A 12,273-nucleotide genomic window follows, 5' to 3' on the forward strand; every position below is an offset into this window, starting at 1 on the left:
TCTCTTTCTGGTCTTCAAAGGTAGCTATGGGGGGCCCAGGGATATTCACGCAAGTCTATTTTTTTTTATGTTGCTAATGGTATTTGGTTTTGTGTTGCCTTTCCTAGGTTTGCTGGGATGGGAAACCTGCTCAAAGTCCTTACCAGGGAAATTGAAAACTATCCACACTTTTTCCTGGATTTTGAAAGTAAGTTCCAAAAATTATAATAATGGAAACTTTTTTACATTCCTTATAGTTTGTTGATAAGGAAGTTATAACATAAATATTTATATCATAGTTGAATCAAATCCAAAGGTCACTGTATTAGTCTGTTCTCATGCTGCTAATAAAGACATACCTGAGACTGAGTAATTTATAAAGGAAAGAGGTTTGACTCACGGTTCCACATGGCTCAGGAGGCCTCACAATCATAGTGGAAGAGTAAGGGACGTCTTACATGGTGGCAGGCAAGAAAGAGCTTGTGTAGGGGAACTCCCCTTTATAAAACCATCAGATCTCGTGAAACTCCTATTCACTGTCATGAGAACAGTATGGGAAAGACCCGTCCCCATGATTCAGTTACCTCCCATCTGGTCCCTCCCACAACAAGTGGGAATTATGGAAGCTACAATTCAAGATGAGATTTGAGTGGGGACACAGCCAAATCATATCAGTCACTATGCATTTTTTTTCTGAAATCATTTCTAATGTCATTTTCCTTCCTTTTTCCCTAATTTTTAAGAAATCCAATGGAAAATGTGTTTAATGTACCCATGGTTTTCTTTGATTTTAGAAGTGATCAACTTTTGTAGCCCTAGCATAAATAGAGGATCATTTTAGTCTTTGCTTTCCTTTTGAAGGTCGTAAGCCCACATTTATTAAGTGCATACAAAGGAAAAAAGATGTGAAGAAAACCATCATGTATTTTTCCTAAAAATATTTATGAATTACTGTATCACATTCCAAAGAAAGTACTAAGGACAGTAATTTACAAAGATTCATATAAAACAAATATTGCTAAATGTGAAAGAAAATTGTGATCAATACCAGAAATAAGGCTTACAGAATATTTTTAGTCATTTCCTTTATTCTTTATGTATTATTTGATTGTACAAACCATTTCAGGATTTTGACATATATCCCTTTTACCCAAAAGGTTATGTTTCTTTTATCAAAAACTACATTTTCTTCAGGTGAAATGGCTTAAGAATCATGACTGAAAAAGACAGGGACTTTTTCTTATTTTTTGATTGAATATATTGACAAATGAGAATGAGTATATGAATGAGGAACATTTATGTTTGCTCAAACTAAGCTCATGTTTCTTCCTTAACTCTCATGTTCACCCCTTTTCAAAATTCCAATTTCACAATAGCAAGCACAGTTAACTGTCTTTTTTCCCACTAATCACCATCTGCTGCACACTCTAATGTACTTTAAACTTTAATTTTTCAAATATTTTATCTCCATTAAAAATAATAATTGGAACTTCCTTGCATATAGATTAAACCTTCTAAAAGAAGTTTGCTAAGGAAATGCTATAATACCCTTCTAAGGTGCACTAAACCAAAAGTGTAAGCTCCGTAGGTGTATTTTTTTTTTGTGTGTGTGTCTTTGGCAGGTTTTAAATAGCTACTTGAAAAGGAAAAGTGTCCCCAAAGCTTGTATGTTCTGAAAATACATTTAATCTAGTTTATAGTCAATGAAAGATGCCTTGCTTCTGATTTAAATCAGCGTGCTATGTTGTTGTTATTGTTTGGCTTGGTTTGGTTTGGTAAGGGGTTTAGCTAGAGGCAGAGCGAGTTGATATATAAAATGGGCTTTTTTACTGGTTTAACTTTTGATATTCCTCTAAAAAAAAACCACACACACACATATATGTTGTTCAAAGAATGGTTTATTAATTTTTTTTAAAATGTGCAAAACAAATTATCTATAATCTTGCCACCCTTCTTTTACTATTTACATGTTTAATTGTTCCCATCCATTTCTTATCAGATGCATTTTACATTGTTGCATTCAATGTGTACAAAGGCCAAAATAGTGGTAACGTGTCCCATTTATTCACAACTGTGGGGGTGTATAAAGGCCTGGGAGTAGGAGACTAACGTGCTTGTTCTGTTTTGGAAACCCTAAATTCCGTATGCATCTGTGCATGCTCATCTGTACCTCCCAGAATTCAGAGGCCTCACTTGCCTGTTTAGCTGTTCTTGGAGTCTCAGATTTCCATGCTTCCAGAAAGACCAGTGTTGAGTTCTTGGTCAAGTCTAATCTCAAAAGCCTTTAAAGTGATCCAAGTAGAATTTGCAGGGATTTAAAATAAATGCAGTATTATTGATCCAAGTAGAATTTGCAGGGATTTAAAACTGGTTTTCAACTGGTATTTGCAGGGATTTAAAACTGGTTTTCAACTGGTATTCTCCTGAGCATCAGATTTCTGAGTCTATGTTAGAAAACTCCATACCCCCAACCACAGCACATAGGGAGGCGTTGAGAGGTCCTTCTGTGCGCCCCCACCCACTACTACCAGAGTACTCTGCTTTGCCCAGTCTGGTACTTTGAATATTTTCTTAATGTTTTATGTAAAGAAAGGTCATGGTGGCTAAACAGAGCATTTAGAAGTCTCAAATTTTGATGATAGTTTATAGTACTAAAACTCCATTTGTCAATGTAATTTCCTCAAGAGGAAGAAGTGTGGACTGGATTCCCATATCTGGTGGCTTATTACTGGGACTAGAGCTATAGTATTTAAGGAAGATATAGAACTATAAATTTGTAAACATATATAAAATCCTGCTTATTTTCTCATCAGTCCTATGGATAAGACTAACTTTATTCCACTGAAATTTTGAGAAGATAAATAACTAGGGTGAAGTCACACAGGAAATGACTAGGAAATAAAGATGGGAACAAAGATCTCTGTGGCTCTCCTCCTCCCCTGGTTTTACTTCCCCTAAGTGCTCACCACCAGTAGCTTCCTAGAAGAGCTACAGCAGTCGTTCTGTCCCTGACCAGAGAGGGACATCTTAGTTGTCTGCAAACTAAGACATTCCATGGAAAAAAACCATTTTTTATCCTGAAAATCCTATTTCCTAAAGATGATTTTCAAGAAATGATGATGGGCTGGAGGGGTAGGGAAGGTGGGCTGCTATCATGATTTCTCCTTGAGTCTCTGGATTTCAATTCAGTCCACTAAGGGCATGTTGAGTATGGTTGTGAGTGTACTTGTAAGCCACTCAGTGTTAGGGACACAGAAGTAAACAAGAGCAGTCATTGCCCAATGAAGTCTCAGGCTAGAGTGAAGGACAATAGTCACTCAGTTTAAGATGAAATAAATAAAGGACTTACAAGAGAACAGTGTGGCATGACAGTAAGAAAGGAAAAAGAGCATACATCTAGTTTCGGGAAACAGAAGGCCATGGAAGGAATTGGAGAAGTCTTCTTGCAAGAGGTGGCATTTGGAATGGGCCTTAAAGAATGAGTGGTTTTTCTACAGGCACAGATAGGGAGAGTTTTTTAGCAGATGGAAACAGTATGATTAAAGGCATGGAAACTGGAATAGGAAGGGCATGTTTGAAGAACAGCAAGAGGTCCGATTTAGATGAAACACCAAATGCTTGCTGGAGAGAAACGGGGGATGAAATGGAAGGCTGGCTTGGGTTAGACCATGCAAGGTAAGGCTGCCAAGCCTAGGAGCTTAGGGCTAGATGTCCAGCACTGGGGCTTACCTCCAAAGAGAATAGCTGACATCCCTGAGAGAAAACCAGAGAGCTGAGCAGATGGGAACATTAGGCATGCTTATGTTTAAAGGGGGCTTGAGCAGTCCAAGGATCCATGAGAGAGGTCAGACTGTAGAAGAAGGAGGACATCTTACTAAACTGAGATTCCTGGAGGCAGGGTCTGGGCCCCCTCAGTTTTGTGACTCAGCACTTAACCCATGAATGAACCTCAGTAACAGATGCTGATCCCATGAGGGAACAGAGTGAAGCGGGCTCTATCCAGGCAGTCACAAGAGCACATGTGATCAAGAAGGAGGCAGTGTAAATGGATTCAATGCTGCAGAGCTGTCAAGAAGAATGAAGCTTGAAAAGGGACTGATGAATTAGGCAGTGAGCTGTCCAGTCACTAGTGGCCCCTAGGGGAGCAGATTCCGAATTTGTTGCTTTGAATATAGAGGCTGGCTTGTAAAGAGTTAAGGAGGAAGAGGTGGTGGGAAGGAGGAAGGCTGAACAGCATGTTGTAACAACTTTAATGAATTTGGCACCTCTACTTTGAGTGTTAAATATTCTTTTTGAAGTTAGTGGTAGAATATAATTGAACTGGGTCAGACAGATATAATTAAGCTGGGTCAAAACAATACAAAATTAGACACATCTGTCCTTAGGTATTCCTGTTGCATAGATCTGATTTAAATTCTCATCTGACCTTTACAGTGCATTCTATATACTTTGTATTCACATTTCTCTACAAACACTTAACATCTTTGTTGTTGTTTTTCATCCCTCTACTTCTTTTTCTTCCCTCTCTACTTCCTTGCCATGTCTCCATGTCCTCTTTGAAGTCTGGGAGACAGGGAGAAATGAAAGATTAATGTAGCAAACTAATCTTTCACGAGTGATGGCTTCAGTTTACAGGAAGAAGTATGTCTGAAGTTCTACTCAAGATTGTGCAATCAGACCCACTATTATGGCACCCAACATGGGCAGCAGGCATTAACCTTTCAATGAAGTAGTTTCAGTAATTCCAAGGCTGAAATGATCATTAGAAACATCTGGTGAACCTTCTTTTTATATGGTTACCTGAGACTCACCTAAAAAATCAGATTCAGTTGTTTAGTCCCAAGAATCCATTTTTCCCACATTTCCAGGTGCTTCTGATGATAAGCTGCTTTGTGAACCACCTTTAATTCATGCATCCAGGTGAGGATACATAGTTAGTGTTTACAACAGGGAAGCTAACCCATGCAACTTTTTGAGCTCCAAGATCCAAAGCTTGGAGTGGAAGATCTCCAAGTTAGGTAGAGGTTCAAGTAGATTCAAATCTCTGCATTCTCACTTCAAGTAAACTATTTTTTTTAATCAGCAAATAACTTGATCTATCAAAGATTTCTTTGGGATCTGAGTGGACATTTCTCCAAAGAAAATAAACAAATGGCCAATAAGCACATGAAAAGATGTTCACTATCATTATTCATGAAGGAAATGCAAATCAAAATGACAGTGAGATTGAATTTCACACCCACTAGGATTGTTCTAATCAAAAAGAGAGATAATAAGTGTTAGTGAGGATGTGAAAAAAATAGGATTATCATACACCACTGGTAGGAATGTAAAATAGTACATCTGCTTTGGAAAACAGTCTGGAAATTCTTCAAAAGTTTAAACATAAAGCTACCATATGATCCAGCTATTCCACTCCAAGATATATATGCAAGAAAAGTGAAAATATATGTCCACACAAGAATTTGCACATTAATGTTCATAGCAGCATTATTTATAATAGCTGAAAAGTGGGAACAACCCAAATGCCCATCAGCTGACGAATGGGCAAATGAAATGTTATATCAATTCAATGCAATATTATTGATCAATTAAAAAAATGAAGTACTGATATGTGATATGACATGGATGAACCTTGAAATCATTGTACTAAGTGAAAGAAGCTAGTTACAAAGACCACACACTGTTGATTTCATCTATATGAAATGTCTAGAATAGGCAAATTTGTCGAGACAGAAAGATTAATTGTCTAGGCCCGGAGGTGGGGAGAGGGTTGGAGAGAAATGAGGAGTGGCTGCTAATGGGTACAACGTCTTTTTGGGGTGTTAATGAAAATGTTCTAAAACTGATTGTAATGATGGTTGCACAACACTAAGAATATATTTTAAACTGTTTATGCACTTTAAATGGGTGAATCGTATGGCACGTGAATTAAATCTCAACAAAGTTGTACATTTTTTTTGTTTTTAAAAAAGGATTCTGTTGGAAGATCCAATTCTTTTCTTCTGCCTAATGCTGACATTATTCCGTCATCACAGAATATATTATTTCTCTTCTTTTCCTGGTAACTCCACTTTTTAAATTGTATTTTCATTGGGACATAATTTATATGCACTAAGATGCACTGATCTTAAGTTCACATTTTAGTTGGTTTTGACAAGTGCCACACTCTATCAAGACACAGGATATTCATGTCACTCCAGAAAGTTCCATCAAGCCCCTTCCCAGGCAGTCTACCTACCAGACCCCAAAAACAGCTACTGATCAGGTCTGACTTACATTGTAAAAGACTAATTTAGCTAATCTATAAGTTTTTTAAGTTCATATAAATAGAATCATACAGAATATGCTTTTTTGTATGTTTTTCACTCAATATAATGTTTTTGACATCCAGCCATGTCATTACGTGTATCAATAGTTTATTTCCTTTTTGTTATTGAATACTCTTCTGTTGTATGACAATTCGTTTTCATTTTCCTGTTGATGATCATATGGGCTATTTCCCGTTTGGGGCTATAATTAGTAATTGTGCTATAAACATTCTTGTAGAATATTTGTGGGCATTATATTCCTTGGGTAAATACCTAGGAGCGGAATTCCTCGGTGATAGAGTAGTTCTATGTAACTTTTCAAGAAACCAAAGCAACACAATACACCCTTGTAAAAAACTTATACATAGCATATGTACCCACTGGATCTAAAATAAAAATTAAAATAATAATAAACATGCTTATACATACAAAAAAAAAAGAAACTGTGAAACAGCTTTCCAAATGAGATGTGCTATTTTATATTCCTGCCAATAACTAAGCAACTCCAAGTGTTCCACATCTTCTCCAACATTTGGTATTGTCAGTCATTTTCCTGTTAGCTGTTCTAGCAGTGGTGGGGTAGCATCCCATGGTGTTTTTAATTTGCATTTCCATAATAACTGACAGTGTTGGGCTCTTTTTCATGTGCTTATTGTATAGTTGCTTATCTATTTAAGAAAATATCTTGTCATGTCTTTTGCCTAGTTTTAATTAGGTTGTTCGTCTTTGTATTGGTAAATTGTAGGAATTCTTTATTGTAGTTTGGATACATGTGTTTTGTAAGCTATATCTTGCAAATATTTTTACCTAGTAGGCTTACCTACTTATTTTCTTATTGATATCTTTTCATGAATGGAAGTTTCAAATTTTGATGAAGTACAGTTTATAATTTTAAAATTTTATGCTAAGCACTTTCTGTATTCTAAGAAATTATGACCTATACCAAGGTCACAAAGATATTTTGCTTTGTTTTCTTCTGAAAGCTGTATTGTTTTAAGCTTTACATTTAGATCAGTGACTGATCTTCAACTAATTTTTGTATATGTTGTGAGAAAGGTATTAGGTTTATTATTTTTTCATAGTCCATAATATTGTAGTAGCACAGGTAGATTGCTTTAATGTCCATTTTGTAAATTTGCTAATTGTAATATGTGTGATATGGGCTACTTCAGGACTCTCTGTTTTCTCTGATTACTGTATTGATCTACCTTCTCACCAATTAATACCAAATATAACAAACAATAGGTCTTAGAGTCAAGAAAGAGTAAGTCTTTTAACTCTTTTGGAAGATTGTTTTGGCTATTCTAACTCCTTTACTTTTCTAAATAAATTTTCTAATTAGTCCTTAGTTTCAACAATAAAAAATTCTACTGGGATATTGATTATAATTGCATCAAATCTATGGAACAATTAGGGGAGAATTGCCATGTGTGTAATATTGATTTTTCCTATCTATGAATATAGCACATCTTTCCTTTTATTTATATATCATTTAATTTTACTCATTAATAGTTTACAGTTTTTAATATAAAAGTGCTGCCCATCTTTTGTCAAATATACCCCTAAGCATTTTATATTTTGATTATACCAGCTTTTTTATGGTTAGTGTTTAACATGGTATATATTTTCCCATTCTTTTGCTTTCATCCTGTTTATGTCTTTATCATTATAGTGTGTTTCTTGTAAACAACATATAGCTGGTCCTAGCTTTTTCATCCAGGCTGATAATATCTGCCTTTTAGGCTGAGCACAGTGGCTCATACCACCATACTTTTGGGAGGCTGAGGCTGGCAGATTGCTTGAGCTCAGGAGTTCAAGGCCAGTCTGGGCAACAAAGCGAGACCTCATCTCTACAAAAAATACAAAAATTAATTAGGCATGGTGGCATGCACCTGTAGTCCCAGCTACTCAGGAGGCTGAGGCAGGAGGATTGCTCGAGGCCAGGAGGTGGAGGCTGCAGTGATCTGAGATCACACCACTGCACTTCAGTCTGGATGCTAGAGTGAGACTCTGTCTCAAAAAAAAAAAACAAACTTCCTTTTAATTGAATATTTAGTCCATTTACATTTAATTAATATTTACATATATATTTAATTAATGTTTGTATTTGAGCTTAGTGTTTGAGTCTATACAATTAATTATTGTATTGCATTAATCAATGTTTATATTTGAGTCTATCTTGGTGTTATGTCTATTTGTCATATTTGCCTTCTTTTTTTCTTCATGTTTTTCTGATAAATCAAACTGTTTGGGATACTCTATTTTGGTACTGTATTTTGTCTTTTCTGTTGACTTTTTAGTTGTGTCACTTTTTGCTTGCTTTAGAGATTATAATATACATGATTGTGATCTGCCTTCGAAATCTATTCTTTACATAGTAAAGAAATTAAGAACTTATCACAGTATATGTGCAAATTAACACCTTTTCACTATGTGCTTTTGTTATGTATTTTGCTTCTATATATGCCATAAGCTTCTCAATGAAATGTGTTTTTTTATTTTAAATTGTCAATTATCATTTGAGAGAGAGAGAGAGAGAGTGTGTGTGTGTGTGTGTGTGTGCATGTGCATGTGATTTTAATAAGGCCTTCATATTTACTTGCATATTTATTTACTTGTTCTGGTGTTCTTCATTCCTTCTCACATAACAAGGTCTCTCTGGTGTCATTTTACCCAAGTCTAAAAAACTTATTTTAATGTTTCTTTTAGTTCAAATCTATTAGAAACAAATTCTTTGAGCTTTTATCTGTCTAAATATATTGCTATCTAATTTTCATTTTTAAAGGATACTTACATAGAATTCTAGATCCACAGGTTTGGGGGATTTTGGAGTTGCAGTTATTGTTTGCTTTGTTTTTCTTAAAGCACTTGAAAGAAGTGATCCCATTGTCTTCTGGCTTTCATTGTTTCTGATGAGAAGCCATTTTTATCATTGCGCCCCTAGATGTAATATGCTTTTCTCTGGCTGCTGTCAATAATTTATCTTTATTTTTGTTTTGTAGTAGTTTGACTATGATGTGCCTGGGTATGTTTTCTTTGTAATTATCCTGTTTATGGTTCTCTAAGTTTCCTGGATCTATGAATTAATACCTGTCATTAATTTTGAACATTCTTGCTTATTATCTTTTCAAATGTCTTTTTCTGTTGTTTTCTTCTTCTTCTGGGACACCAATTATATAAGTAAGGTGATTTGACGTTGCTTCACAGATCTCAGATACTCTGTTCTATTTTTTAAATTCTTTTTTTCTTTGTATACAGTTTGTATAATTTTTATTGGTCTGTCTTCAAGTTTACTGATACTTTCTACTAATGGTAAACTTATCAAGGAGCTTGTCATTAGTAGAAACCATCTAATGTGGAATTTTTCATTTTTAGCATTTCCCTTTTCAATGGCAAAAACAGCAATTACTTTTGCACCAACCTAATAAATAGTCTCAAAGGATTTTCTGAAATTTTCCATTTTTACCATACATTATTCAACATTATAGATTCTTTAACATATTTTTATAGTTATTTTAGGATCCTCATCTATACATTTCAACCTCTGGACTATCTCTAGACTCTATTATTAATCTTTACTTTTTTGGTGATATTTTCTTGCTTTGTGTTTGTTAATTTTTTTCCTTTGCTTTTTTTGAACAAATGCCAGGCAGCAGAACAGGGATGACTGATGTGAATAATACATGCACTCAGAAAATCACATGCCTTTTCTTCTGTCAGTCCACTGGTGGGGTTGAGTCCATCCAATCTGGATCTGGGCTACACTGTTGCTTGTTATATGTGGTTCACTGTAAATTTCAGATTTGAGGGAAGGATCAAAGCAGGCCCTTTACCAGAGCTGGGGATCTGAAGAGTTTGTCTCAGTTTTCCTGTCACATCTTCAGGCTTCAGAAGGCCCTCCAGAACACCTGATTCTCAGGATGGCGTTTCTCAACCTCCTCGGCCTCACCAGGCAGACAGTTGTTCTTTACTTACTGGAGAGTGGCTGGTGGCTTTCTCTTCATTTTTCTGCTCTGTCTACCACAGCAGGCCTGGCATGGTGGGCCCTAGAGGGCACCTTCCCAATGCTCCTCCCCTCCCACAGTCATAGATGGCCACGCTTCACACTTAGATAAGACTGAGAGTGTAGGAGCATTTCTCTTGTGTATCTTCCCCTGACCCAGAGGGTTTCTTTTTTAAAATCTTTTTTCCTTTCTTGTTCTCAACTTCTTTTGTTAGCACTTGGTGAAGGTTCATGGAAGAGACTTTGCAGGCTGACATAGACTGTCCTTCTGCCTGGAGCTCCCAGGGCCTCTCAGCTTTCATGACACTTCACACTCTTCTTTTTACGGTGTGTGAAGATGTCAGCTATTTTCTTGTTACCTGCATTTATGGCAGCTTTCTCATCTTACCATTTCTCTGTCAAACTTGAAATCACCTGTGTCTCATATCTCCTAGGAAAGTCTTGTCATCTTATGGATTATAATTCATTAAAGACTTTTGCAACCTCAACTTTCTTATAGTCAAAAATAACAAGGATTTTGTAGAGTATCTAACTTGTTCTCTTGTTAGGGTGAGAGCAATATTCTTTGTGAATTTTACTTCTTTTTTAAAAATATGAAAATGTGTTACATATTTATATCTAAATGTGTTACAGATATATATCTAAATTAACATTATTTTGTATCATCTAATATATAGTATGTATAGATATTTCTCTGATTTTCTCAAATGGCATTTAATAGGTTTTTTTACTCTAATAAGAATTGAAATGAATTCACACAATACATTGGATTATGTTTCTTTTCTTTTTTATTATGGTAAGAAGACTTACCATGAGATCTACCCTCTGATCAGATTTTAAGTGTATAATACAGTATTTTTAACTATAGGCAAGTTGTTGTAGCATAGATCTCTAGAACTTATTTATCTTGCATAATGGAAACTTTATACCCATTGATTAGCAACTACTCATTTTCCCTTCCCCATGCCCAGGAAACCACCATTCCACTCTCTGTTTCTATGACTTTGACTCCTTGAAATACCTCATGTAAGTGGAATCATGCAGTTTGTGTTTTGCTGTTACTTGTTTATTTTGCTTAGCATAATATCCTCAAGATTCATTCACGTTGTTGCATATGGCAAGATTTCCTTCTTTTTTTAAGACTGAATAATATTCCATTGTATGTATAGTCTACATTTCCTTTATCTGTTTATTTTAAATGGAAACAACTCAATACTTTTGGTTCAATTTTTCACATTATCATAAAAGGGGTATTCTACGTGCTAAGCTTCTGCTAGTCGTGGTGTGAATAGCTGCAAGTTTACACTCTACTGGAGGAGGCAGACATAATGACCAACATCAATAATGCAATATTGGTAAATGCTGTAGCAGGGACACGACCTGTGCTCCAGGATTCATAGGAGAGAATAACTAATTTGATCTGAGAAAAGATAGAAGAGACAGTTGCAGGAGGACAATCCTGGGAAGATTTCCAAGACAGGGTGAAATAATAGCTTCGACGATGCCATATTTTACATCTTCCTCTCTGAGAAACTTTCTTAGCTTCCACTTACGTTGTTCCTGAAAAAAGTCTCTACATTCAATGCCATTTAGCTCTCACTGCATGTTGACTTTTATTATACTGTTTTACTAAATTGTTACTGATAGTTCGTAACTTTCACTTTAGGATGTCAGTCTTATTTTATTAATTACTTCATCCTCTGCATCACCTGTCACTGTGGCAGGCATATAACAAGTACCCAATAAATGCTTTCTGAATCTAATGATCCTGTCCTCACCCTCCTAAGGTCCTTGAGGACAGGAACTATATCGTTGAATCCATATCTCCCAAAAGTGTCTGGCATCATTGGCACTTAATAGGCTGTATTAGTCTACTTTCATGCTGCTTATAAAGACATACCCGAGACTGGGCAATTTACAAAAGAAAAAAGTTTAATGGACTTACAGTTCCATTTGGCTAGGGAGGCCTCACAATTATGA

General features: G+C 35.7%; 1 protein-coding gene across 4 annotated transcripts in view; it reads left to right on the forward strand.

Moving 5' to 3' along the window:
- CYRIA (CYFIP related Rac1 interactor A) overlaps window positions 1-12,273 on the forward strand; it is a 109,733-nt gene that overhangs the window by 71,985 nt on the left and 25,475 nt on the right. For all 4 annotated transcript variants that reach the window (XM_016947574.4, XM_016947580.4, XM_063789278.1 and 1 more), the window contains exon 3: window positions 108-187. In XM_016947574.4, the coding sequence (XP_016803063.1) occupies window positions 118-187 (70 nt within the window). In that variant the 5' untranslated portion in view covers window positions 108-117. The remainder of the gene's footprint in view (window positions 1-107; window positions 188-12,273) is intronic.

The sequence above is a fragment of the Pan troglodytes genome, chromosome 12, assembly GCF_028858775.2.
Source record: "Pan troglodytes isolate AG18354 chromosome 12, NHGRI_mPanTro3-v2.0_pri, whole genome shotgun sequence".
Taxonomy (NCBI): Eukaryota; Metazoa; Chordata; class Mammalia; order Primates; family Hominidae; genus Pan; species Pan troglodytes.